This window comes from Tamandua tetradactyla, chromosome 2 (assembly GCF_023851605.1).
Source record: "Tamandua tetradactyla isolate mTamTet1 chromosome 2, mTamTet1.pri, whole genome shotgun sequence".
NCBI lineage: Eukaryota > Metazoa > Chordata > Mammalia > Pilosa > Myrmecophagidae > Tamandua > Tamandua tetradactyla.
The window spans coordinates 184,918,647-184,946,074 of NC_135328.1; the positions used below are offsets into that span (position 1 = coordinate 184,918,647).

The window sequence follows — 27,428 nt, forward strand, 5'->3', positions numbered from 1 at the left end:
TATCTATGGTAATTAACAGTCACCACATGGTTTCTGCCAACTTGGGATCGATCATCTCCATTCTGTTTAAGGATTCTAGCTCAGTGATAGCAGTTCCCACAATAATATCTTACGTTCATAGAAGGGCAACTACAGAGCTCTTCAGGGATAATAGAACTGGTCTCACAAATTTATTTCTCAAGGTTCTGGTCAAAGATGTGTCCTCTGGATACTCCTAGGGTGTATGAGCAGAGCTTCCATGATAAATCCACTCTAACATTCCAATCTCTCTAATCCTCTGGATCCCCTCATCTATATTATACCAAGTAGTTTTGGCATTTCGACTTCAGGTAATGTTGGCCACATTTTAATCCATGTTTCAGCCAACCATCCAAACTGGTTTTCTAAACCCTCAAGCTACAGCATTGAACACAGAATCTCTGCTTAGTGGACCTATATCAATAAAACCAGCTTAATCCAATTTTATATTCCTTCCACCATTATCCCACATGCCTAATATCCATTCCCACACATATTTCTCTGATTTCTGACTATATACATTGGAAAACTCATGCCATTTTTTGGAGTAAAGTATACCCGCTTATGGGTCACACTTTGTACCTCACCTTTCGGGGCCTATTGGTCTTGTACTTATAGGTCTTGAAGAAAAGAGTGGTGGTGGTGGTGGGTCATGAAAAGAAATAGAAGTGTCTTTCAAACCTCAGGGCATTTTGTTACAGTTTCATCTGGTTGCTCCAGAGGAGAGAGGGCTGTTTCCCCAGTGCGGGTGGTTACAGGATTAGCAGGCACTGAAGAATTCATCTCATTAGGTAGAGGTTGGATGGCAGATTCCTCTGGGCAGAATGGAGGCCAGGAAGCTGTTTCCTCAAGGAAGGCTGGAGATCAGGAAGGTCCTTCCTCAAGACAGTCCATTACAGATCTATCTAACAAAGGTTCAGAAGATTCCAGCGATCCTATCTTCCCATCACCATCATTATCAAGCCACATATACTATCCCATGTTTCAGGATCCTATCCTTTTCTGATCAAAGTCCTTACTTTAACAGCAGATACCCTACAAGGTTGAGCTTTCGGTTTACATTATAAATCTGCTACTTGCCCAATGAGGCTCTGTGTCTGGTTTTCAGAGATCTCAAATCTGCAACCATAAGGAATAAGAATTTCTTTCGGGGCAAACATGGAAACTTTTGTATAGTTCATATGGCACCTAAGTTGCAAATATGAAGCCTTCAGCTCATCCCTTTTCCTCATCACTGTATCCAGTGTATTTATCAACAACCAGCCAACATCATCATACCACTTAATTCCACGAAACTCCATAAAGGTCTCAAAAACACTATCACCCAGAGCCTTGCCTCATACAAGCGTACGATTAGCAGAATCTAATGGTGAAATTCTGCATATCTCACTTGTAAACTCACCTCATGGACTGTCAGTGCTACCTTGATTATTGGAAACAGAGTCATTAGTGCTTCTGAGTCAAATCAGAGTGGAAAACCAATTATAAAAACCCATTTTTAAGATTCTGTTTCTCAAGAACTGCTCCCAGATTCTGTTTCTCAAGAACTGCTCCCAGTACCAAACTGTGTTAGTTAGGCTTTTCTGGAGAAACAGAACCAACAAGAGATATCTGTAAATATAAGATTTATAAAGGTGTCTCACACAACTGTGGGAATGAATGGAAGAGTCCAAAATCTGAACGGCAGGATGTGAAGCCGGCAGCTCCAATACCGAGTCTGAATGAACCAGGCATCATCACTTGGCCAAGCTGACACCAGAATCTAACCACCATAACAGCACTTAGGACAGAACTTGAGTCTATACTTAATAAGTTTTCTGCTAATGATGATAAAATACCCCAAAGAGCCAAAGACATAAAGTGTGTATGTACAAAAATATACATTGGACTTATGAAAAAGGCCAAGTGGAAGACTTTCTCATAAAACCTACACAGGTTTGGCGGGTAACAGTGAGCATCTGAAATACAAGGGGCTAACTGGAACCATCGCTGGTGCTAAACCATTGAATTAACCTCAAATTTCTGCTTCTTTCCTAAACAGCGGCAGAATTTCCTAGTAGCTCTCAGACCTCAGCAAAGGGCGACCTCAGATAAAAGGCAATATACACATAACAGAAACTTTCTTGGTTACAGAGCCCCAGTCTCTGAGCTATGCCATTTTACCTGAGGCCTTGCCCTTGCCCTGCATATCTGCTAAATATAAAGTGCTTTTGTGTCACTTCTTTCCTTCCTTGGTTGGCCACCCTACTCTTTTCCTTGTCGGTCACTATCTCAGGAATCTACCAGTCTGATTTTGGCCATCTCTATGCCTTTGCCATCCATAAACTGTGGGTGACTAGTTCAAAACTATCATACATGTAGAAGCTCAATACTGTTGCATGTGAAGGAAGACCAAAGAGGAAGCTGGTGCAGACAAGGCAGGCCCAAGATAAAAAGAGGTTACGAAAATGGAGAAGTAACGGTTCCAAAAGAAGCTTTCAAGAAAACATCAGCAAAAACTGTGATGCTTGGAGTGGAGCAGGAGAAAGGCTCTGAAGAGGACTCTGCACGTGAGGCACTGTGAAGGTTTTGACACCATTATGCATTAGGGCTATTTCTTCTCACTACTGTTCATATACTAGCACTTAGTTCCTCTAGAGTAATGAAAAATACACCAGGTAGCAAGTGACATGCAATTTTTATCAAAGTAAAGACAAGTACATATATCTCTTTTGGCAATGTTTAATGTTTTACTTGTGCAGATCTGAAATTTGTATTTAAAGGCACAGAAGGAAGGAAAGGCAGTTAGCATAGCATGAATTCACTGATAAAGGATGTTGGATAAATAAAACTACAGAACTGCTCCTCTTTAGCCTTAGGAAATAAATAATGCAGTGCGAAACTAAATTTTTATTTTTATTATATTTCCAAGTAAAGACAACACCCATATGACAGCTGAGCAAAAGACTTATGGCCATACACCAAGGGTGCATGGTTGATTCCACTTTGGAATAAACACAGAGAAGGTAAACATTATCAGTGAGTGGGAGTTCTAGGCACAAAAGTTTTTGTTCAGCATGAACAGAGATTTGAAGCAGTCAAACACACACTTTTTACAACTGGAAAATAAATCTTTCATGCCATCTGTCTTGAAATGAACAATTATCTGCATAGCAAGAATTATAATTTTTAAAGTAGAATTTGGTTTGATTAAATAGTACTTATGAGTTGGCAATAAAAATACAAAAATAAAACTGAAATTTTTCTATCTTGAAAGAGATAGAAAACTATTTTTCCTGTAGTATCAAGAGAATCATCAACATTTAATCCTTATGTCTTGTAAAACATCATTTATTCTTCTTTCCATGTTTTGTCACTCTTAAAGTAGCAAAACCTGTTCAATAAAGTGACTTCTGCTAACTGGAAGAATGCACTATTTACTGAATAAGAGAATAAGCATAAGAAAAAGCTGAAAGTTTTGAAAAATAACACAGTTTACCCAGTGGGGACCATACCTACCAGGTGGAAAGAAAGATAAAGACTCAAATCTTCTTAAAAACATTAATAATGATTTAAAAACATGCCATACATAATTTCTAATTTCAAAGCACTATAAAAACTCCTGATCAGTGTGTGTAGCAAGAGAGGGAACAGAGAAATCTGGTAAAACGATATCTTTCTAACTACTTTCATTTAAATAAAATCAGCGTTACCAACTATCTTTCTTACTTATTTAAAACACTGATTGGCCAAGTTAAATCATAACAGTTTGAAAAGTAAAAGTAAACTTCAACTTAGGCATGAGCACAATGATTTAGAACCACTACTTCTGCCTTACAGAGAAGACTCAGAGGTGGTATTCTCTTTTAGACATATGTACCCAAACACCTTATATTCAGGTTCCAAATAAATTTGTAAATAAAACAAGTTCTGCATTTTCTCAAATAATTTTACAAGTTGATGGTAAAGTAGATGTCAAAGATAAAAGAAAAGTATACCTTTAAAAACAGTAAGCCTCAAAAACTGCATCCAGTGTTTTCTTTAAGAAATGATTATTAAATTCATTTTTAAAATGAGATATTAAATGTATTTAAATCTGGGCTTTCTGTACTTAATAATTTTTCTTAAAAAAAACAAAGTTTAAAAACTTCAAGAGTTGGATCATGCTGCCAGGACAAAAATAATCAGAAATGTCTTCAGTTGCAGAATTTGGGCATCTCAGTCTTGTTTTGTATCTTTCAAAGCTTGAAGTCTCTCTAGTAGCGGAGGATGAGAATAATGCCACATTGAAAACAACCAGTCAGAGACAGGGAATCCCAGGTTATCTTTGTTTAGTTTGATTAAAGCAGAATATAAATCTTCAGCCTTTCCAAGTTTCTTGGCAAATGCATCAGCTTGAAACTCAAATCTGCGACTTAGGACTGTTAGGCAAAAAGAAAGAACCTGAAAAAGTAAATGAAAGGGTTTTAACCACTGCTCACCTCTCTGTTGTCACTGAAGATTTCATGAGTTGAGACTGTAGAGGAAGTTTGGCATAAGATAAGAGAAAGAACAGACCACAGATCAAACAAAGATCACTAGTATTTTAGTGGAATTATCATAAATTGAACCTTTTCTCCCCAAGGAAAAGACTACCAGATATAAACCCACATGAATGTTATTCTTACTTTAAAAATATCGATTATTGTGAATCTGCTATGTGCCAGGCACTGAGTTTGGCACTTTACATATTCTCCAACAATTCTGCAAGGTAATTACTCCTGTTTTACAGATGAGGAAGTGTGACGCTGAGAGAGGATAGAGAAGTTGCTCAAGGTCACGCAGCTGGAAGGTGGTAGTGCTGAGAGTCTCTGATTCCAAAGCCCATGCATACCACCACCCTCAGAATCAGTGTTGTCATGGTAATTTATACTCAGACTCTATTTTTCAATAAAAAAAACTTGGTCACTTATCCACTTTTAAAGGACAATGACAGTCTCCATGGAGAGTATTTAAGAAAAAAAAAAAGGCACAGCCTCAACCATCTCAAAATTGAATTTTCCAAGTACTCTGAGCTCTGACAGATCACCGTAAGTATGCAATCTCCAAAGGTGACCACTATGAAGGAGAGAAATTTCATTTGGAAATATAAATTTTGAGAGAAGAATAATTTCTTTGCATTTTAAAGTATTGCAGGTTGAATGATGTGATGTCTGTTTCTTACCTTAAAATACTTCAGCATTAAAAAAAAATTTTTTTTTTTTAAATCTCTCATTTGTACCTCTTATTGCCACTAATAATTTCAAAATAAACTCTGGAAGTCCCCTTACACCTTCTCAGATATAAGTTCAAACCAATAATTTAATTCTATCTACAATTTCTCTTCCAAATCTCAAATATACCTTTTGGGATAAAATCACTAACTGGTCCCATGGATTTTGGCTGGGTTGACATAATTTTCTCTCTCCTGATTTTAAGGGTCTAAGGCAAACTGTTCTTTGAATCTTGCTGTTAACACATAAGCAAGAATATAAACAGATACTAATCTGCCCTCTTTGCTTTGTTGTAGGTTTCTAAACTCTTCTTAATATGGCAGTTTTCCCAGTTTCTTCAGGAAAATGTCTCTTTCCTATGATGACCTCTTAAACTCTGACATTAAGCAAAGATATTCTACTTAACTATCTACACCTTTTGAAACACCTCTCTTGGGCTCTCCAAGGTTTTTAAAGTAGTTGCTAATATCTCTGTGGATCAATCACATTTCAAATGATCCTAGTACGCCATTTATTTGACATTTTTTTAAGTGAACGCTACCAGTGAACATAAGGAATAAAACAAAAAAATCCCCTGAGCAGCCAAGTTAGATATCACAAAGGATAATCACTAATGCTACTCATGCCTCTCCTTATAAGACAACCCAGTATAACAAAGTAGCTTGACTATCTCATTTCCCAGTCCATGGAAGATTGAAGAAGAACATTAGAGAGGGCTAACAACTACAACAGAAACTTACAACAGCAGTGAGAATTATCAGCCTTGATGGCAAGGGAGACAAGAAAATTAGTTTCAAAAAAGCATAGCAGTTGAAAACAAGAGGAGTCTAGGGTCATTTAGTAAACACAGCTCAGTATCCTTGAGATAATCCTGAATTGTGGTAGAAGACAGTAATGACAGTATCATTATAAGATTTTCTGTATCCTCTGTTTTGAGCAGAAACAAACCACACAAGGTATTTTACAAGTTTTCTTTTTTAAATTTAAAATTTTCTTTTTCTTTTTTCATTTTAAAATTAAAATGAAAACTTTCATAGTTTAAAGATGATAAATCTCAATTCTCTCAAAAACTTTGTTTAGTTTATGGGGACAATGCTATATAAATATGATCTATTCCTCTCCATTTTTCTATTCTGGTGCCCATGCTCACCCCCCCCCCACCAACTCCCATGCCGGTTTTTTTGTTTGTTTGTTTAAATGAAGAAATGGGATTCATTTAGTTTATCTAAAAACCTTAACTCCATTACCTGTCCCAAGAAAGAATTCTTCTGAATGGAGATACCTTAAGATCTCCATTATTATTTCTTAGCTTAATTTGGAAGTCTTATCAAATATTATGCCATCTTACTATTGTCATACTTGTTCATATACAGTCTCATTAATCCATGCCTTATCACAAGTATGGAATCCTTCTACTGAACTTTCACAGAGCAGTGGTTCTCAAACTTCAGTTAACATAAAACACTCAATTTTGATTTAGTGGGCCTAGAGGGGGACCGTAATGCTAGTTTGTAGTACCTGCTCAGAGAACACAATTTGAGGAACACTCTCACACAGCCTCCCCTTTCTGGATACAAATATACAAAATGTGTATTTGTACTGTCCTATAACAAAGATTTTCACCTAAGTGGTGGTGAAAATGCATCCTAGGACACAGCATTCCAATAGTTAATCTCTATTTTCCAAATCTCTGAGATATGCCCTCAAAATTTTCACCATTAAAGTCTAATATTGTACTCTTTTTTTTTCCCCTAATAGTGTACAAACACTTGTTTATTTGGGCTTGAATTTTTCTGCCATTTCTCATATTGGCCAGTTCACCAAGGACTAAAATACTCTGTTTCATCCATTTATTGAAACTATTTTGTCTTTCTTTCTTAACCACCCTAAGGTTCTAGATTTGAAATGGGCGAGTGCATATATGAGATAATTTGAAAGATACATTACCTCATTGTAAGGTGAAAAAATAAACTGGAAGATGATCAATAGTCCAATTAGAGTGGGTTGGCTGTCAGAAAAACCAAATGCAGCAAAAAGTTCTTTTCGACCAGTTAATATAGCAAACAAGAAAAAACACAAGAAAGAATTCATCTAGAAAAAAAAAGGGCACAAAATTTCTATTACTAAGTTGATTTCACTGTAGGATCAGTAGTGTATAAAAAAAAAGAAGAAATTATGGTATGATTTTAAGAATGGTATTGATGTGATCACAGAAAAATTCTAGAAAGGAAAATAAAATTTAGCATGTATATAAACAGTATCTTTCCCCCCAACCTGTAAACTGTATAATTTTCTAGAGACAAGCTTAAGATGAGCCTCTTGTGATTGAGGGTCTGAAGTATCTGACAGCAACAAAATACTTACTCTCTGTAAAAAGTTAAGGAATATAACAAATAAGTATGTATGCTGAATCATTATATTGGTATTTCTCTTAATCTCCAGTTCTTTAAAGCAGGTAGAAGTAAAAACCTACAACGGTGGAATTGTAACCCATACCAAACTCTGAAATCTGTTCTACAATTAATTGTTGCAATGTGCTTTAAAATTTATTGCTTTTTAATAATTGTTATTATTCACAAAAAAGAAAAAAAATATTTCTTACAGCTGCCAGTGTTTTTGCAGTAGCTAGAAGGAAAAATATGAAATAGTGGAATGGTAACCCATAACAAACTCTGAAATCTGTTCTGTATCTACTTATTGTACTTTAAAATCACTGCTTTTTTTTGGTATATGTTATACTTAACAATAAAAAAATGTTTAAAAAAAGTTAAAGGAATAAAATAGACTTTGCCTTGTTCACACAAGACCCTAATCAGATACAAGGCCTCCCACCTAACCTTGATGTGGAGGCTCCAAAGCAATAAGTTTTTCTTGAATTCTCTTCAGGGCCACTACAGCTGTACTACATAGTTAGGAAGACCCCCCCCCCCCCCCCCAAATAGTAGATCTATCTTCATCAATGCATTAGAGAAAAAAATCAAAATGTGACCCTCTGGAGTAAAGCTGGAGAACAAATATTATTCTTGCCCCTTTGCAGATTAGGCTTTAGGAACCACGTACAGCATTTAACAGGGGACCCAAAAAGCTGCTAGCTTTCTGGAGGACTTAGAATCCTCATAACTAGCCCAGGATGAAGTACAAGCAGCCCTGCCATTCAGGCCTTAGAATCCAGTAGGATCCATTATGGCTAGTCCTAACAGAAAATTCACAGTGAAGATTCCTAGAGTTTTAGAGCAAAGCTTTCCATGGCATTTTCATCAATTAACCGTCCTCCTTTGGGAAAATAACTTTGGGTTTACTAATGGGCCCTAACGTATTCCAGGCCATAGGACATTAACTCCCATGTGACTGGGGCTGTTCCTCCTGAACTAAATGTAATGTTGATCACTTAGCCAGGAAACTGGTATGTCTAGAAGCACACCATTATCAAATATAAGTGGTACATACAAGATTGGTAATGAAGCAGTTCATGAAGGCAGAAGTAAATTATATGAGCAGGTGGCTCAACTGCGGAAGAAAAAATTTGAGCCTATTTCACAATTAACTTTATATAATATGCTGGGATCAGGTGAAAGTGGATTGTTATGGCATTACAGAACTACTCAGGGATGGTCCTGAAAGATAGTGGAGGAGGGAAATAACCTCAGAGGGGAACTTTAAGTAGCTGAGGATATATACTAACTTAATGCTAGTGGGCAATAATGGTTTGGCTTGGAACAAACTAGAGGATGGCTAACAAGGAGATATGGAAAAGAGGTATGTGGAAAGACTTCTCAGAATTAGCACAGAGTTTGGTCTAACGTAAATATTCACTGTTCACCAAAAGAGCCATGGGAGAAGAGGCTCTCAATGATCAGAGTAGAAGATACCATCTTATGGATGTCAGTTAGTCTCTTTCCTCCAGACACCCCAGGACTTGGTCAAGGAACTCACGAACAAGGTGGTCAAGGTGATGGAGTTATGCATTAGTCAATAGTATCTAGTCTTCCCTCCACTGACTACTGCCGAATGTCCCAATCTGATAGAAGAGGCAATCATTCCCAGTCCCCATAAGGTACCACACCTCAGGGGATCAGCCCCACTACCTTGTGGTAGGCTGAGTGCATTGGATCCCGTCTTTCACAGAAAGGACAGTGATTTTCCTTATAAAATTGAATAATTAATTTGTGTTTAGATTTTGGTCTTAATGTCTCATTCATTGCCAAGAACTCATTCTTACATCTAAAGATGTAAGCAACAGAAATGAAATATTTCTTAATTTAATTAAGAATTATTTTAATTAAATTCATTATTTATTAATAAATTTAATTAATTAAGGGTTCATAAATATTCTTGTGTAATCCATCACCCAGAATCAGCCAGCCTTTTAGAAAGATACAAAAGTTGTCTTAAAATTCAGTTAAGGCCACATATACTCAGAACGAGTCACCAATACATTGTACTGTTTTACTTACAGCCTGAAAACTGGTGACCATTGGTTTAGAAGTATTAATACCCAAGGGAGGAATGTTATAGAAATTATTTTCTTCTTTATATTTTCTACATTTTTCAATGGACATACAATTACTTCTAAATGAGAAAAAACATTTAAACCAGTATTTAAAATTTTAAACCGAAATTTTAATTACGTGGAAAACTGTGTGTGAGGGGGTGAACTTTCTGCATGATTTTTCTGTAAACCTACAACTGCTCTAATAAAAAAAAAGAAGCTTCTATAACAGTTTTCATTTAAAATAAAAACAAAACATCATTCTAATGTCCAAGTTATCTAGGTGCTCTCCTTTCGCTCTTGTATCTGAGTGATTCTGCAGGAGGTGATGATGGTGACGGTGATAACAACAACCGACACTTATATAGTGCTTTCCTCATTTCAGGGAATATTTCAAGCTCCTTATGCTTATTAACTCATTCAATTCTTGCAACAGTCCTATGAGGTACTGCGAATCCACAAGGGAAAGGAGATAAGGAAGAGGTTAAGGAACTTGCCTGAGGTGGCAAATCAGGGAGAGGCCAGGAAGCCTGGCACTGGTGTCTATCTTAACTTAACCTCTCCATTACACCTCTAATATGACTACCATGACACAAAAAAGGAATGTTACCTTAAACTTACCTGGCTAATAATGATATTTTTGACCGTGTGACCCAACTTCCAGTGTCCTAGTTCATGGCCAAGTACAGCAAGCACTTCTTCATTTTTACACCCTTGTTTCTTATTCTGAATTAAAGGACAAATTGAAAATAAATTATCAAGAGCCTTCAAAGAGTTTCTATCTATTAACACAGTAGTATCCCTTCTTAGATCCTAGCTTTTAGAAACAATGAGACTTTCACACAAAACAATTCATTCACTTAAAATATTTTCTGAACCACAACTTCATGCTAGACACTATTAGGCATTGAAGATAAAATCATGAACAAGACAGGCATTCCTGAGTTTATAAAACTTAGTCTAGATAAATCTAGATTTTAAAAACTGGAAAAAAACACAAATCTTTGTCAACAAGGTAACAGTTAAATAAATCATGATCACATCATATTGACAACTATATTATAAACCCAATTAGAAACCATGTTTTCAAAGATTATATGCTAACATGGGAAACTGCTCATAACAGATACAAATAACAGTTATGTTATATACCCATTAGACATTTCTTCAAAGATTATGTTCTAACGGGAAATGGTTTATTAGGTGAAGAAAGTAGGAAACAAAACTAAATATAAAATATGACTCTAATAATGAAAAAATGTGACTATATGCAAAAATACACAATTATAGACAACAGGATGGAAGGAAGTGTATCAAAATATTAATAGTAGTTATCTCTGTATGGTAGAATTATAAAAATGTTCAACTTTATCGTTCCTTTTTTCCAAATTACCTACAAATGAACCCTTATCACTTATGATTAAAAAAAAAAACCATGAACTGCCATTTAAAAAACTGAGACTTCCAAGTTAAGATGGCAAAAGGAACATTCACATCTAATTTCATTTCCTCCAATCCAGAGATTCTTTTTCTTTTCTTTCCTTTTTTTTCAAAGCCCAAAGGATGGGGAAAACAGAAGAGGTGACAAAAGCAACATTTTGGAAGCAGGAAATCAGAGTGGACTAAGCAGACCCACTGAGAAAAACTGAGAGCCAGCCTGATTTACAACACAGGCATTAAAGGTATTTGAGAACTAATCTCTAGAACTGGGGGGCACTAGGAACCTCTAGAACTGCAGGCAAAGAAATATGGCTAAAATAAGGGGAAATGGGTGGGAGCTGTTTGAGAAATGGTCAAAGCTCAGATTCTTTCTTCAACTCCACATCAATGGGCAATTGCACCTCTCTCATCCTACCAGAAGACTGAGTTTATTCTCTCTAGAGAGAACAAAAGAAGAGGACCTTTCAAATGAGGGTCTGACATAGTTGATGGCAAGGATACCACACCATTAGACTGCTTCTGGTCATATATTGGTATGGTACATTGAATACCAAAGACTCCCTCTCCTTACCCAGCCCTCTCCCTATACTTGGCTCCTAGCAGACTATCCTCCAGGCAGAATATTAAAAGAGTACTCTATGAGAGGATGGGCAGAGGGGAACTGTTACTACCCCAAGAGAAAAGATCTAAAGATACTAAAACCAGCAGTTCCCAACAAAAAGTCCACATAGGCCAAAGCTGACAAGCCTTACCCTTCAGATTCAGAAATTCTAATCAGGATTTTATTTTCATTCTCTGATTAAGGAGTGGATAACAAAGGATTACTGGGTATATGAGATAAGCTGTTAAGATGGAAGTCAGGACCCAGAAAAATAGGCAATTTAGAAGAAACAGAAATTATGAAAGCAGAAAATTTAGAAAAAAAAAATCATACCAAAGAGATAAGATACTGCATCCACAGAAAAACAAAGGATATCATAAAAAAAGAAAAACTGAAAAACAAAAAAAGAGCTCTTTGCTATCAAAGCTCAGTAGAAGAACTGGAAGATGATAAAAGACTCCTCCAGAAAATGAGACATAGAGTCAAAGAAATGGAAAAACAGGAGAAAAAGATAAGAAAATTAAAAGGCCAGTAAAAGATACTCAACATTCAAATAATAGGAGAGGACAGAAAAAAATTGAGGAGGAAATCATTAATAAAATAATTCCATAAAGTTTCCTAGAACCCAAGGACTTAAGCTTTCAGATTACAAGAGGACAATGGCGGGTGATGGTGGTGTAGTGGCAGAGTTCTCACCCACCACGCCAGAGACCTGGGTTCGATTCCCAGTGCCTGCCCATGTAAAAACAAATAGATAAATAAAATTACTTAGAAATATTTATATAAAAAAAAAGAGCTCAATGCTTACCTAGGACACAACAGATGGAGGAAAATAGATCCATACCAAGATACATGAAATTTAAGAACACTACCACTGAGAAAAGATTCACAAGCTTCCAAAAGAGCAAAATACAGGTGACATACTAAGGCTCAGTAATCTGAGTGGCTTTAGACACTGCATCAGCAGTGCTGGAAGCAAGTAGACAATGAAACAATGCCTTCACAATCCTGAAGGAAAAGTATTTCTAATCTTGATATCTATACCCCAATCAAAGCACCAAGCCAGTGTGACAGAAGTATGAAGGCATTTTCAGACATGCAGTAACTCAAAACATTTACCTATGATGGAACCTTTTGCAGGAAGGTATGCTCTCTACAAAAATGAAGGTGTAAATTAAGGAACAGAGAGACATGAAATGCAGAATACAGGAGATCTAAGACAGGAGAGAAGTGAAGAGAATTGCTAGGATAACTGTAAAGGGCAAACCTGGAATGACAACTGTACACTAGATATAGCTGGTAGCTCATTCAGATTTGAACTAAAAAATTAGTTTAATTCAAAAAACAATCAGCAATGCACAGCAATATGATGATGTTGTGAACCACTGATTGTACACTTTGGATGATTATATGATATGTGAATATATAATATATATATATTTTTAATTTTTATTAATTTTAAAAATTTTTTAAAAAATACGACAAGAAACACAAACCTTCTTAACATATGATCATTCCGTTCTACATATATAATCAGTAATTCACAGTATCATCACATAGTTGCATATTCATCATCATGATCATTTCTTAGAATATTTGCATCAATTCAGAAAAAGAAATAAAAAGACCAGAAAAAGAAATAAAATGAAAACAGAAGAAAAAAATTATACATACCATACCCCTTACTCCTCCCTTTCATTGATCACTAGCATTTCAATCTTAATTTATTTTAACATTTGTTCCCCCTATTATTTATTTTTATTCCATATGTTCTACTCATCTGTTGACAAGGTAGATAAAAGGAGCATCAGACACAAGGTTTTCACAATCACACAGTCACATTGTGAAAGCTATATCATTATTCAATCATCATCAAGAAACATGGCTACTGGAACACAGCTCTACATTTTCAGGCAGTTCCCTCCAGCCTCTCCATTATCATCTTGAATAACAAGGTGATATCTACTTAATGTGTAAGAATAACCTCCAGGATAACCTCTTGACTCTGTTTGGAATCTCTCAGCCATTGACACTTTGTCTCATTTCACTCTTCCCCCTTTTGGTTGAGAAGGTTCTCTCAATCCCTTGATGCTGAGTCTCAGCTCATTTTAGGATTTCTGTTACATGTTGCCAGGAAGGTCCGCACCACTGGGAGTCTTGCCCCACGTAGACAGGGGGAGGGTGGTGAGTTTACTTGTTGTGTTGGCTGGAGAGAGAGGCCACATCTGAGTAACAAAAGAGGTTCTCTTGGGGGTGACTTCTAGGCCTAATTTTAAGTAGGCTTGACCTATCCTTTGTGGGGTTAATATATTAATTAAAAAAAAAAGACTCTGCTAAGAGTTGCCATTATCATGCTTCCTCTATCACTGTACCTTCTTTTTAACTTAATGAAATTACTAGAAGAGGAACACCAAGAGAAGAGTATAAATCAACAAAAACACATATGTAGAATATAGAAAACAGATTCCAATCTAGAATAAAGTCAAAAGGAAAACCAAGATGAACACAAAGGGGAGTCTCGTAAGAGAGCTGAACAGCAGAACTACAGAGAAATTACCTCGAAGAAAAAGAGAACAGAGATCTCTCCCAAGGTGTGAGAGGAATGAGGGTGTGGTCTGATGATAAAATAGCTTGTAGAAAATTATACTGAGAGCTACTGGCAATTGTGGGAAGAATTAACAAATATGTACAAAGAAAATTAAGCACACAAATAAAAAGCAAAACAACCATTCAACAGGAGGGGTAAAAAACATAAGGCATGCTCAGCATGTCTAGGTACAAGAATGTAAATACTGATGAAACCAAAAATTGTAACTTGACTATTTTGGCAAAATAACCCAACTGTTTGAAATTTCATTGAGAGTGGAGGAAAAAAAAAAGTACCCTATGAGCTTCATAGTCATTATCTGTATGTTCCAGAAAACCCTGAGCTGAAAAACTTAAGTGTTTCTGATTTGGGAGAAGTCTGCGCAACTGACAGAAGCAAATGTAAATCCTTTACTGAGGATTTCGTAGCCCCTCAGGATTACTAAAGGTTAAGATCAGGCAAGTGTTTCTGAAGCATATACCACTTGTGGTAGTTAATTCAGTTGTCAACTTGACAGGTGAAAGTACCTAGTTTTGTTTCAGGTACCATTGGACATGAGCCAATGGTACCTGAACCTCATCTGTTGCTCATTACATCTGCAGTCACTAAGAGGCATGCCTGCTGCAATGAATGATGTTTGATTTAATTGGCTGGTGCTTAAATGAAAGAGCTCAACGTAGCACAGCCCAAGCAGCTCAGCATATCTCATCTCAGCACTCGCAGCCCAGTCCAGGCCTTTGGAGATACAGAAAGAAATCACCCTGGGGAAAGTTGTTGGAACCCAGAGGCCTGGAGAGAAGGCCAGCAGAGATCACCCTGTGATTTTCCACATAAGAAAGAACGTCTCCGTGGAGACGTGACTCAATCAATTGTGGGTATTAAATTTGATTAGACGGAGACATGTCTTCACCCATTCTACATGGGTCTTGATTAGTTTACTGGAATCCTGTAAAAGAAGAAGTATTTTGGAGAAAGCTTCAGTACGCTGCAGAACCACAAAGCAGAGTTCACTAGCAGGAGATCCTTGGAGGTGAAGAAGCAAAATGCTTCCCGGGGAGCTTCAAGAAGCAGGAAGCCGGACAGGAAGCGAGCAGATGCCGTGTTCGCCATGTGCCTTTTCAGATGAGACAGAAACCCTGACTGTGTTTGCCACGTGCCTTTCCGCTTGAGAGACAAACCATGAACTTCTATGACCTTCCTGAATCAAGGTATCTTTCCCTGGATGCCTTTGACTGGACATTTCTATAGACTTGCTTTAACTGGGACATTTTCATGGCCTTAGAACTGCAAACTTGCAACTTATTAAATTCCCCTTTTTAAAAGGCCATTCCATTTCTGGTATATTGCAGTCCGGCTGCTAGCAAACTAGAACAGATAAACAAGATAAAAACAGAATACAAGAACCATGGCATCTCCTCTGCTAGTGAGGGGCTGCGCTACACCAAGTTCTCACCACCCTCGGCAATGCCTGATGCTGACAATGAACAGAGACTGGCAAGAAACTTCATAGCTGCAGGACTTCACAGCTGTAGAACACAAGTAACTTACAGCTCTTGCATTTCAAAGTCGCTATGCATTTCAGAGTTGGAAAACTCTTGGACAAGTAATCACAGAAACTGCAAAGATTTCAACTCCTAACTTTCCATCCTACTATAAAGGAGGATTTGAACAGAAAATGAGTAGGCAAGAAGCTAGTCTTGTTATAGGTGTAAGTTCATCTGCTAACAAGGCCAGGATTAGAAAAATGCACAGAAGAGTCATGATTTTGAATTACCCAGATGAAGGTAAATCTCCTTACTCAGCAATCAAAATAAATGGAGCAAAAGACTTGCTAGAATCAACAACCAAACACTGATTTATGCTCAAGGACCACACTGAAGGAAAACAGGGGATGTTAAAAAAACAACAACAAAAGTCCTGCAAATTAATTATACCATGGCCTTCACAATTTTCATACATATATTGACCACAATAATTTCTTCTACCACTAAGCTATTTCACAATAAAAAATCAATAGACTTCATTTTTATTATACTTTTAAAGGACCCCCTTAAAATTCTATAGCTTATTTTTTCCCTGGTTTTTTTTTTTGATCATTTCATTCTTGATATATAATCAATAACTCACGATATCATCACATAGCTGTATATTTATCACCATGATCATTTCTCAGAACATCTGCATCAATTCAGAAAAAGAAATAAAAAGAAAAAAGAAAAAAATTCATACATACCATACCCCTCACCCCTCCCTCTCATTGACTGCTAGTATTTCCATCTACCCAATATATTTTAGCTTTTGTTTCCCTTTTTTTCTATACCCCTTATCACTCCCTTTCATTGGTCACTAGCATTTCAATCTACCAAATTTATTTTAACATTTGTTCCCCTTATTACTTACTTATTTTCTTTATAGTTTATTATTCTATTTTTATTTTATTTTATTAAACAGAACAACATACAAACACAAAATTCTTACCATATGATCATTCCATTCTACATATATAATCAGTAACTCACAATATCATCACATAGTTGTATATTCATCATGATAATTTCTTAGAACATTTGCATCAATTCAGAAAAAGAAATAAAAAGAAAACAAAAAAATTCATACATACCATACCCCTTACCCCTAACTTCTATTGATCACTAGCATCTCAATCTACTATTTTTAACTCACATGTTTTACTTGTCTGTCGATAAGGTAGATAAAAGAAGCATCAGACACACAATTTTCACAATCACACAATTACATTGTGAAAGCTGTATCATTATACAATCATCTTTTAAGAAACATGGCACTGGAACACAGCTCTCTATTTTCAGGCACTTCCCTCCAGCCTCTCCAGTATACCTTATTAGGTGCTATCTATATAATGTGTAAGAATAACCTCCAGGATAACCTCTTGACTCTATTTGAAATCTCTCAACCATTGATTGACACTTCATTTTATCTCATTTCTCTATTCCCCCTTTTGGTTGAGAAAGTTTTCTCAATATCTTGATGCTGAGTCTCAGCTCATTCTAGGATTTCTGTCCCATGTTGTCAGGAAGGTTTACCCTCTCTCATGTCCCATGTAGAGAGGGGAAGGGAAGTAAGTTTGCTTGCCATGTTGGCTGAGAGAGAGACAGGCCACATCTGAGCAACAAAAGAGGTTCTCTGGTTTCCCCTTGTTTTCTTCCTTTCTCTGTGACATTCATATATTTAAGATTCTTCTTATGTTAGTCCTAAACACTCCCCCCATGTATACACACAAAGGTGTATAAAATCTAGACCATCAGTAATACAACTGGGTTTTGTGAACATGTAGAAATCTCCTTGTACTCTCGTATATGTCCCTAGTTTCTTCAAAATAATTTGAGACTCGCCCTATGTAAAGTGTGTTGAGTCTAAACTCTGGCCGCTACCCCATGGGGATATCACCTGAAACTTACTGGAATGTACTAAATGGTGTTTTGATAAGTAGTAGTTGGGACTTGTTAAAGAACAGTTCTTGAGATCCTATAGCTGAAGCATGAGAACCTGTAGAATTGTTAAAAAAGATTAAAGATTTACCAGATATGCATTACGAGGAAAGGTAGAAAGAACTAGGAGACATCTGAGGAGTTTATATTTAATAATAATTTTTCAGTACTGTATGTTTATTCAATTACTCATTCTATTTATTGAATGCCTCTGATGTATAAGGGTCTTAGTGGGTCCCCTAAGAATTAGGATTGTGAACCAGTCATGGATCCTGACCCTTTAAGAACTTAGATTTAAAGAAAAGTTAAATCACAAAATCATTACACTATTAGAAAAGTACAGATGATGTGTTAAGGAAGTTCAAGGAAAGAATACTTTGAGCTGAATGCTTCAGGGTAGGATTTGTGGAATAAGTGGGAGAGAACTGAGCTTTAAAAAAAAGTTAATAATAAACTTCCCCACCTGAGGAACTCCTGATATTCTCACAAACAGTGGGGATACCCAATGCAATAGGCTGAGCCCTTAATCTTGGGGGTTAGCTCCTTTGAACCGTTCCTGCAAAGGAGAAGTTAGGCCTACTTATAATTATGCCTAAGAGTGAACCCCAGAAAACCTCTTTTGTAGCTCAGATGTGGCCTCTCTCTCTAAACCAATTCAGCAGGTGAACTCACTGCCTTGCCCTCCCAGTAATGTAAATCTCTCTGGCAATGTGGGTCTGGACTCTCAAGATGAGAGTCCAGACCGCATCATGGGATTGAGAAAGCCTGCTTGATCAAAAGGGGAAAGAGAAATGAGACAAAATGGAGTTTCAGTGGCTAAGAGATTATAAACAGAGGTGAGAGGTTATTCTGGAGATATTCTTATGCATTATATAGATATCTCTTTTTAGTTTACGGAATATTGGAGTGGCTAGAGGGAAGTACCTGAAACTTTAGAATTGTATTACAATAGCCTTGATTTTTTAAAAATTATTTTTATTGACAAATTTTCACACATACATTCCATACATGGTGTACAATCAGTGACTCACAATATCATCACATAGCTGTGTATTCGTTGCCATGATCATTTTTAAGAGCATTTGCATCACTCCAAAAAAGACCAGTAGCCTCGATTCTTGAAGATGATTGTATAACAATATAGATTTTATAATGTGACCATGTGATTATGAAAACCTTGTGTATGATGCTCCTTTTATCCAGGGTATGGAAAGATAAGAACAAAAATAAGTACAAAACATAAATAATAAGGGTACACAGGTAGTTCAGTGATTAGAATGCCCACCTTCAATGTGGGAGACCTGGGTTTGATTCCTAGACCATGCATCCCCCATTCCCCACCCCACCCCCCAAAAAATAGGTGCAGGAGATAAGGGATAAGAAAAATTTGGTACTGAAATACTAGTGATCAATGAGAGGCAGGGGTAAGGGGTATGGGATGTCTAGGATTTTTCTTTTTTCTTTTTCTGGAGTGATGCAAATGTTCTAAAAACAACCATGGTGATGAACACACAACTATGTGATGATACTGTGAGCCACTGATTGTATCCTTTGGATGGACCGTATGCATATGAAGACATCTCAATAAAAATATTTTAAAAAAAACCCCACAAAATTAAAATACAAGATGGAAGGGATAATTGGATCAGAGTTTGATGTTCCCTGGATTGTCTAGGAAAGGGTATATTTTAAGATTTTAAGTTATGCGGATGTGCTTAAAGAGCAATCATTTAAAAACCAGAAATATAAGAATCTTCCAAGTTGAATGAGCCCCCAAACAGAATTTTTTAAAGGAGCGTGTGTGTATGTTGGGGAGGGAAGGAGGTGGGGTGTGGAAAGGACAGAAAAAGAAAAAACAAAGAGTACCAAAAATAGTATTTTATAAATAATTCCAAATCAACTAGCAATCATAACAAATATAAGTGAACTAAGCTTATCAAAAAAGATAGTAACTGTCAGTTTGGACTGAAAAAATATTAAGTGACAAAAAATCTATCTACATGCTATGTATAAGAGACATCTAAAACATAAGGATGGTAAGATTAAAAGTAAAAGGATGGATCTAAGGCAAGTACCAGGTTATGGTGCCTGAAGTACGAGTGAGGTGAGATCGGGCTGGTTGGCAAGTAAAGCTCCTGAGGGAAGAAGTGGCCAAGGGAGCCAGGCAGAGGAGCAGGAGGGCTGGGGCATCTCAGAATGTGGGCTAGAGGAAGACGAACCTGCAAAGGAGATCCAGGAGGAGTGTCCAGAAAGGGAGGAAAACCAGAGAACAAGATGCTAGAACAACAGAACAACTTGATTGACCTACCAGATCATGATCATGTAGAAGGCGAAACTTCTCCTCCTTTCCCACCTCTAGTCTCTCCAGAGAGAGAAGATGGTGAAAGTACTGAACCTGATGAAGAGTGAGGGAGAGGAGAACCTGTTCCTGTACCTCCAAAGAGAACAGTTAAAAGGAATTTACCCAAGTTGGATTCTCAGAGATTAATTTCAGAGAGAGGGCTTCCAGTCTTAAAGCATGTGTTTGATAAGGCAAAACTCAAAGGTAAAGGTCATGAGGCTGAAGACGTAAAAGATGCTGATCAGATACAGAGTACTGGGCAAAAAGGTTATTCCCTAAACTGCAGTTTGAAGATTTTATTAACAGAGTTGAATATCTGGGAAATAAAAAGGAAGTTCAGACCTGTTTCAAATGAATTCAACTCGATCTCCCTGTTCTACATGAAGATTTTATTAGCAATGATGAAGTAATGAGAAATAATGGCCATGATGTAATTGCTACTGAATATGCCTTTTTGACAAACACACCTGCAAGTGACAAATTTGTTTCACAGTCAAGTAGAAGCCTTACAGAAGAGCAGCAACAAAGAATTGAGAGAAAAAAACACTGGCCTTGGAAAGAAGGCAGGCAAAGGTACTGAGTAGCAGTCAGTCCCAAGGAAATGACTTGATAGTGAACATAACTACAGCACAGACAGGTAAAGAGGTTAACACAGGTGAAGAATAAAAGAAGTCAAATGGACTAAATGAAGATATTCCAGACAATCCATATAATGCTGTTGCTGCCAATACTATACATGTAGAGGAAGAATTAAAATTAGAGAAAACACAACCAGTCTAATCTTTTTAAAATGTACAATAGTGACTATGTTTCATAAAGAAACAATGTTACTGAAGTTAGATTAGAATCTATATCTAATCTAAGAGAGAATATATATCTACTAACTACTAATATATACCTACTAACATAGCAGTTTGGGGGTACTATGTATTTTGTCTGCTTTGAATGAGAATCCTTTCTTAGTAAAGTTTTTGCAGATTTCCTGTTTAAAATCTGGCATTTATTTATAATTATGTTTTTCATTTATTTATTAGTTTTAGTTAACAGTCTATTCTCTTTAGTGTTTATTTTTATATAGATGGTATGCCAGTTTGAAAGGATATATGTACCCTAGAAAAACCATGTTTTAATCCTAATCCTATTTTGTAAAGGTAGCCATTTCTTCTAATCCCTATTCAGCATTGCATGCTCGAAACTGTGATTAGATCATCGCTCAGAGATGTGACTTAATCAAGAGTGATTAAACTGGATTAGCTGGAGGTGTGTCTCCACCCATTTGGGTGAGTTTTGATTAGTTTCTGAAGTCCTACAAAAGAGGAAACATTTTGGAGAATGAGAGAGATTCAGAAAGAGCAGAGCAGAATGAGATAGCCAGAAAAAGCAGAGTCTACCAGCCAGTAACCTTTGGAGATGAAGAAGGAAAATGTCTCCTGGGGAGCTTCATCAAACAGGAAGCCAGGAGAAAAAGCTAGCAGATAACACCGTGTTTGCCACGTGCCTTTCCAAATGAAAGAGTAACCCTGACCGTGTTCATCATGTACCTTTCCAGATCAGAGAGAAACTTTGTGTTGCCATGTACACTTCCACTTGAAAGAGAAACACTAAACTTCATTGGCCTTCTTGAACCAAGGTACCTTTCCCTGGACACCTTAGATCGGACATTTCTATAGACTTGTTTTTTTTTTTTTTTTTTTTTTTTTTTAGACAGAGAGAAGGAAGGAAGGAAGGAAGAAAGGGAAACATAGACAGATAGAAGGAAGGAAGGATAGAAGGAAGGAAGGAAGGAAGAAAGGGAAACATCTTTAAACATTTTCTTGTTTTATTGTATTTTGTTTTTCCGTTTTTTGTTACATGGGCTGGGGCCGGGAATCGAACCGAGGTCCTCCGGCATAGCAGGCAAGCACTTTGCCCGCTGAGCCACCGCGGCCCGCCCCTAGACTTGTTTTAACTGGGACATTTTCTTGGCCTTAGAACTGTAAACTAGCAACTTATTAAATCCCCTTTTTAAAAACCATTCTGTTTCTGGTATATTGAATTCCAGCAGCTAGCAAACTAGAACAGACAGATATGGCTTCATGAAACAAGTAATTAATTAGCAATTTCTGCTGTTAGTGTGATATTTGATGCCTTGCTTTCACTGAATTGTATGATTTTAAGATGTAAATATATATTGAGTATTAATGTCCACTTAAAAAATAAGTGAAAATAAAAATTATTTTATAAACTAAAAAAAGTAAAAGGAGGGGGGTACAAGGGTAGCTCAGTGGTAGAATTCTCACCTGCCATGCAGGAGACCAGGTTTGGTTTCCAGCCCATGCACTTCCCCCCACCCCCCACCCCCAAAAAAACCAAACAAACAAAAATTAAACAAATGGTGCTGCAATAACAGGATACTCACATGGAAAAAGAATGAAATGTGACCCCTGCCATACAGTACACAAAAAAAAAGTAAAAAGAGGAAGGGACTTCCAAGAAGATGGTGGAGGAGAAGTGACCCACGCTCCATGGGACAAGGGGACAGGGAGAGAATGACCAGGACTGTGGTCCAAGGGGGTAATTGTAGAAGGTCTTTGGGGTGTTTGGGGGAGGACACAGGGGGATCATGACAGGGAGAGTGAGGGTCAGATTGGCAGGGATCCCCACTGGGGGCGGAGGGCGGCAAGCAGGGAGGTGTGGATAAGAGGGGACTGAGCATCCTTCCACTCTAGCCTGTTCCAGCTGCTGTCTGGGGAGGCCTCCCTGGACAGATCCAGAGCCAGCAGTGCCCGTGGGGACCCAGGAGGTGGGCCCAGCTGTCTGCTGTTAAGAGTAGAGCTCCAGCCAGGTGCTGCAAATAGATGTCCCGTTGGGCATGGTGCTGAGGGTTAGCTGCTCCCACTACCAGGTGCTAATCAGTTCCCCAGTCCTTCCTGCTGTCTCAGCGGGGTAATGGCCACCCTGCCATGCATGCCATCTCTCTGGCTGGTCCCTGCAGGCCCTCCTTTCCTGAGGGAAGGAGATACCTTGGGAGCCTGGTCTGCCAGACGGAAGTGACAACCACAGGCAGGCTGCTGCAGTTACCGAGGATGGGCGTAAAGGGAGGAGAGGGCCTCAGGAGCTCCACCTGCTGGTTACGAAGCGGTAAGTACAGGCAGGCAGACTCCCTATTTCCCTAGGTTGTTTTATTTTTTCCCCTTCATTTCTTTTTTCCCTTCAATATATTTTTCTCTAAATGTCATTTATTAATAGTATTTTGTTATTTTTATTTTTTTATTTTTGGCATGGGCAGGCTCTGGGAATCAAACTCAGGTCTCTGGAATGGCAGGCAAGAATTCTGCCACTGAGCCAGTTGCACTGCTTATTTTATTATTTTTTATTTTGTTTATTCATATATTTTAGATAAAAATAGATATTTTATTTTATTTTTTTCTATTTAAAAAAATTTTATTGATACAACAACATACCAGCACATACATCCTTAACATACAAACATTCCATTCATGGTGTACAATCAGTGGCTCACAATATCATCACAGAGTTGTATATTCATCACCATCATCATTTTTTAGAACATTTGCATCACTCCAGAAAAAGAAAAAAAGGAAAAACTCATACATAACATACCCCTTACCCCTCCCTCTCATTGTTCATATGCTTTACTCATCTGGCCATACTGTAAGATAAAAGGAGTATCAGACACAAGGTTTTCACAATCACACGGTCACACTGTGAAAGCTATATTATACAATCATCTTCAAGAAACATGGCTACTGGAACACAACTCTACAGTTTCAGGTACTTCCCTCTAGTCTAATACACCATAATCTAACAAGGGGATATCTATATAATGTGTAAGAATAACCTCCAGAATAACCAGGATAACCTCTCGACTCTGTTTGAAATCTCTGCCACCGACACTTTATTTTGTCTCATTTCTCTCTTCCCCCTTTTGGTCAAGAAGGCTTTCTCAATCCCTTGATGCTGAGTCCCAGCTCATTCTAGGATTTCTGCCCTATGTTGCCAGGGAGGTTTACACTCCTGGGAGTCATGTCCCACGTAGAGAAGGGGAGAGAGGTGAGTCTCCTTGCCGTGTTGGCTGAGAGAGAGATAGGCCACATCTGAGCAACAAAAGAGGTTCTCTGGGGGTGACTCTTAGGCCTAATTTTAGGTAGGCTTAGTCTAGGCATTTAGGGCAATAAATTTCCCAAATAATTTGATAAATGAATTAGACCTAACAGACATATACAGATTATTACACCCCAAAACACCAGGGTATAAATTCTTCTCTAGTGCACATGGAAGGTTCTCTAGCATAGATCATATGCTGGGACACAAACCGAGTTTCTATAAATTTAATAAGATTGAAATTATTCAACATGCTTTCTCTGACCACAACGGTGAGAAGCTCGAAATTAATACTCACCAAAGAACCAGAGCTTTCACAAATAAATAGAAATTAAACAACACACTCTTAAATTAAACAACACACTCTTAATCAGTGGGTCAAAGAAGTGGCTAGAGAAACTGATAAATATCTGGAGATGAGCGATAATGAAAATACAACATATCAGAACTTAGGGGAAGCGGCAAAGTAAATGCTGAGAGGGAAATTTATTGTCCTAAATGCCTATATTAAAAAACAAGAATGAGGGCCATGCAATGGTGGCTCAGTGGCAGAATTCTTGCCTGCCATGCTAGAGACCTGGGTTCGATTCCTGGAGCCTGCCCATGCCAAAAAAGAACAAAACAAAACAAAGTCAAGGATATAACTGCTCACACAGAAAATTTAGAAAAAGAATAGCAAACTAACCACAAAGCAAATAAACGAGAAATAACGAAGATTAAAGCAGAAATAAATTGGAGAACAATAAAATAGTAGAAAGAATCGATAAAACCAAAAGTTGGCTCTTTGAGAAAATCAATAAAATCGATGATCCTCTAAGTAGACAAAGAAAAAAAGAGCAAGGACACAAACAAAATCAAAACGAGAGGGGTGTCGTGTATAGGTCTGAAAAGATTATGTACTTTAGAAAAACCAAGTTAACAGAGATGTGACTCGCTCAATTGTGATTATTAACCTTTGATTAGAGGGAGATTTGACTTCATCCATTCCAGGTGGGTCTTGATTCGTTTACTGGAATCCTTTAAAAGAGGAAATATTTTGGAAAAAGGTTCAGAGTCCTAAGAGCCATGAGAACCCCAAGAGCCCACACAGCCAGAGACCATTGGAGATGAGGAGGGAAAATGCCCCTGGGGGAACTTCATGAATCAAGAACACTAGAGAGAAAGTTAGCAAACGTCACCATGTTCACCATGTGCCTTTTCAGTTGAGTGAGAAACCCTGAACTTCATCAGCCTTCCTTGAATGAAGGTTTGTTGGTGCCTTAATTTGAATATTTTTATAGACTTGCTTTAATTGGGACATTTTCACAGCCTTAGAACTGAAAACTTGCAACTTAATAAATTCCCCCTTTTAAAAGCTGTTCTGCTATTAGTATATCGCATTTTGGCAGCTAGCAAACTAGAACAGGTTGTTAACATGGATCATGAAGAAATTTTTAAAGTCATAAGAGAATACAGGACCAACTATATGTCAACAACCTGGACAACTTAGATTAAATCAACAAATTCCTAGAAATGTATGTACTACCTACACTGACTTAGAAGAAACAGAAGATCTCAATAAACCAATAAAGTAAATAAGTAAAGAGATTGAATCAGTTATCAAAAATCTTCCCACAAAGAAAACTCAGGACCAGACAGCTTCACAGGGCAGTTAAATCAAACATCCCAAATAGAAATAACACCAGTCCTGCTTAAACTCTTTAAAAAAACTGAGAAAAAAGGAATGCTACCTGAGGCTTCCGGATCAAGATGGCAGCTTAACAACGTGCGCATTTTAGTTCGTCCTCCAGAACAATTACTAAATAACCAGAAACAGTACAGAACAGCTCCCGGGGCCACATCAGTGACCGGACACAGTGTACCCCAGCCTGGACCAGCTGGACCGGCTGTGAGCACCCCCCAGAACAGTGAGTTCCCAAAGCTGAGGTGGCCGGTGCCCGTCCCCCACTGATCGCTTCCCAGGGGGGGAAGGAAAGGACTTTACCAGCAGCAGGGACTGGGCACAATCAAACGCCAATTGTGGAATTAATTAACAAATTCTGACTACTAAAACTAGGCCCCCAGCTTAGGTGAACCTGATCAAAGCGGAGGTTGCTCATTTTTGCCCCGGTGCCAAGGGGGCAGGACTGACAGAAAAAGGGGGAAAAAAAAAAAAAGAAGGAAACAGATGTTTATGTGGCTGTGTATCTACAAAGGCTTGACTGCCTCTGGATACAGTGGCAGGACTTTTCTGGCTGCAACTGCCCCAGGCATAGGCAGAAGTGAGCTCTTTTGGCGGCTTGTCTGGAGACTGTGCCTTCCCCAGGGGAGGGGTGAAGCCCAACTCAGGTGGAATCCCTCTATCAAGGAATTCAGACACCAGGGCTTGGTAATTGGAACCCATTAAAACTAGCCTACAACCTCTCCTCTGTCTCCACCACACCCCCAGCAGGGAGAGCCTTCCAAAGTTAAAGGTATCGCATCATCTTAAGCAAGTGGGACCTGCAGTCAGACAAGCACCACATACTGGGCAGGATAAGAAAAACAGAGCCCAGAGACTTCGCAGGAAAGTCTTTCAACCTGCTGGGTTTCACCCTCAGGGAAAACCGACACAGGTGACTCTTTCCTCCTGATAGGAGGCCAGTTTAGTCTGGGAAAATCTGGCTGGGGTCTATAATATATCTAAGTAGACCTTCCTAAGTGTGTGTGTGTGGGGGAAGGCACCACACAAGCAGGGCAAGAAACAAGAAAACAAGAACTGAAAAATCCTCCTCTGTTAAACAAAACTTAAGCTCGAGGTCCAGAAAAAGCTGAACGGAATGTCAAAGAACAGACAGACAACAAATTCATCCAGTAAGAAAACCCTAGATAAAAGAAGTGAAAGCAATCTCCAGAATAAACTAGTTAAGGTACTTAAATGCCTAGATGCCAGCAAAAAATAACAAATCACACTAGGAAAATTGAAGATATGGCCCAGTCAAAGGAACAAACCAACAATTCAAATGACATACAGGAGCTGAAACAATTAATTCAGAATGTATGAACAGAGATGGAAAACCTCATCAAAAACCAAATCAATGAATTGAGGGAGGATATCAAGAAGGCAAGGAAAGAACAAAAAGAAGAAACGGAAAGTCTAAAAAAACAAATCATAGTACTTATGCGAATGAA

At 37.8% G+C, this 27,428-nt stretch overlaps 1 protein-coding gene and 2 pseudogenes across 3 annotated transcripts in view; 2 read left to right on the forward strand and 1 right to left on the reverse strand.

The window, feature by feature from the left end:
* Positions 1-2,900: 2,900 nt before the first annotated feature.
* The window catches only part of ZMPSTE24 (zinc metallopeptidase STE24), an 86,229-nt gene continuing 61,701 nt past the window's right edge, over positions 2,901-27,428 (reverse strand). Inside the window, exons 8-10 of one of the 3 annotated variants that reach the window (XM_077150145.1) lie at positions 10,360-10,458; positions 7,197-7,340; positions 2,901-4,440 (exon numbers count right to left, since the gene is read on the reverse strand). In XM_077150145.1, the coding sequence (XP_077006260.1) occupies positions 4,216-4,440; positions 7,197-7,340; positions 10,360-10,458 (468 nt within the window). In that variant the 3' untranslated portion in view covers positions 2,901-4,215. Of the gene's footprint in view, positions 4,441-7,196; positions 7,341-10,359; positions 10,465-27,428 lie in introns of all 3 variants that reach the window. The other 2 variants (XM_077150144.1, XM_077150146.1) reach the window with 2 other exon arrangements.
* LOC143654783 (dnaJ homolog subfamily C member 15 pseudogene) lies at positions 15,546-16,221 on the forward strand (annotated as a pseudogene).
* LOC143654793 (TIMELESS-interacting protein pseudogene) lies at positions 20,108-20,954 on the forward strand (annotated as a pseudogene).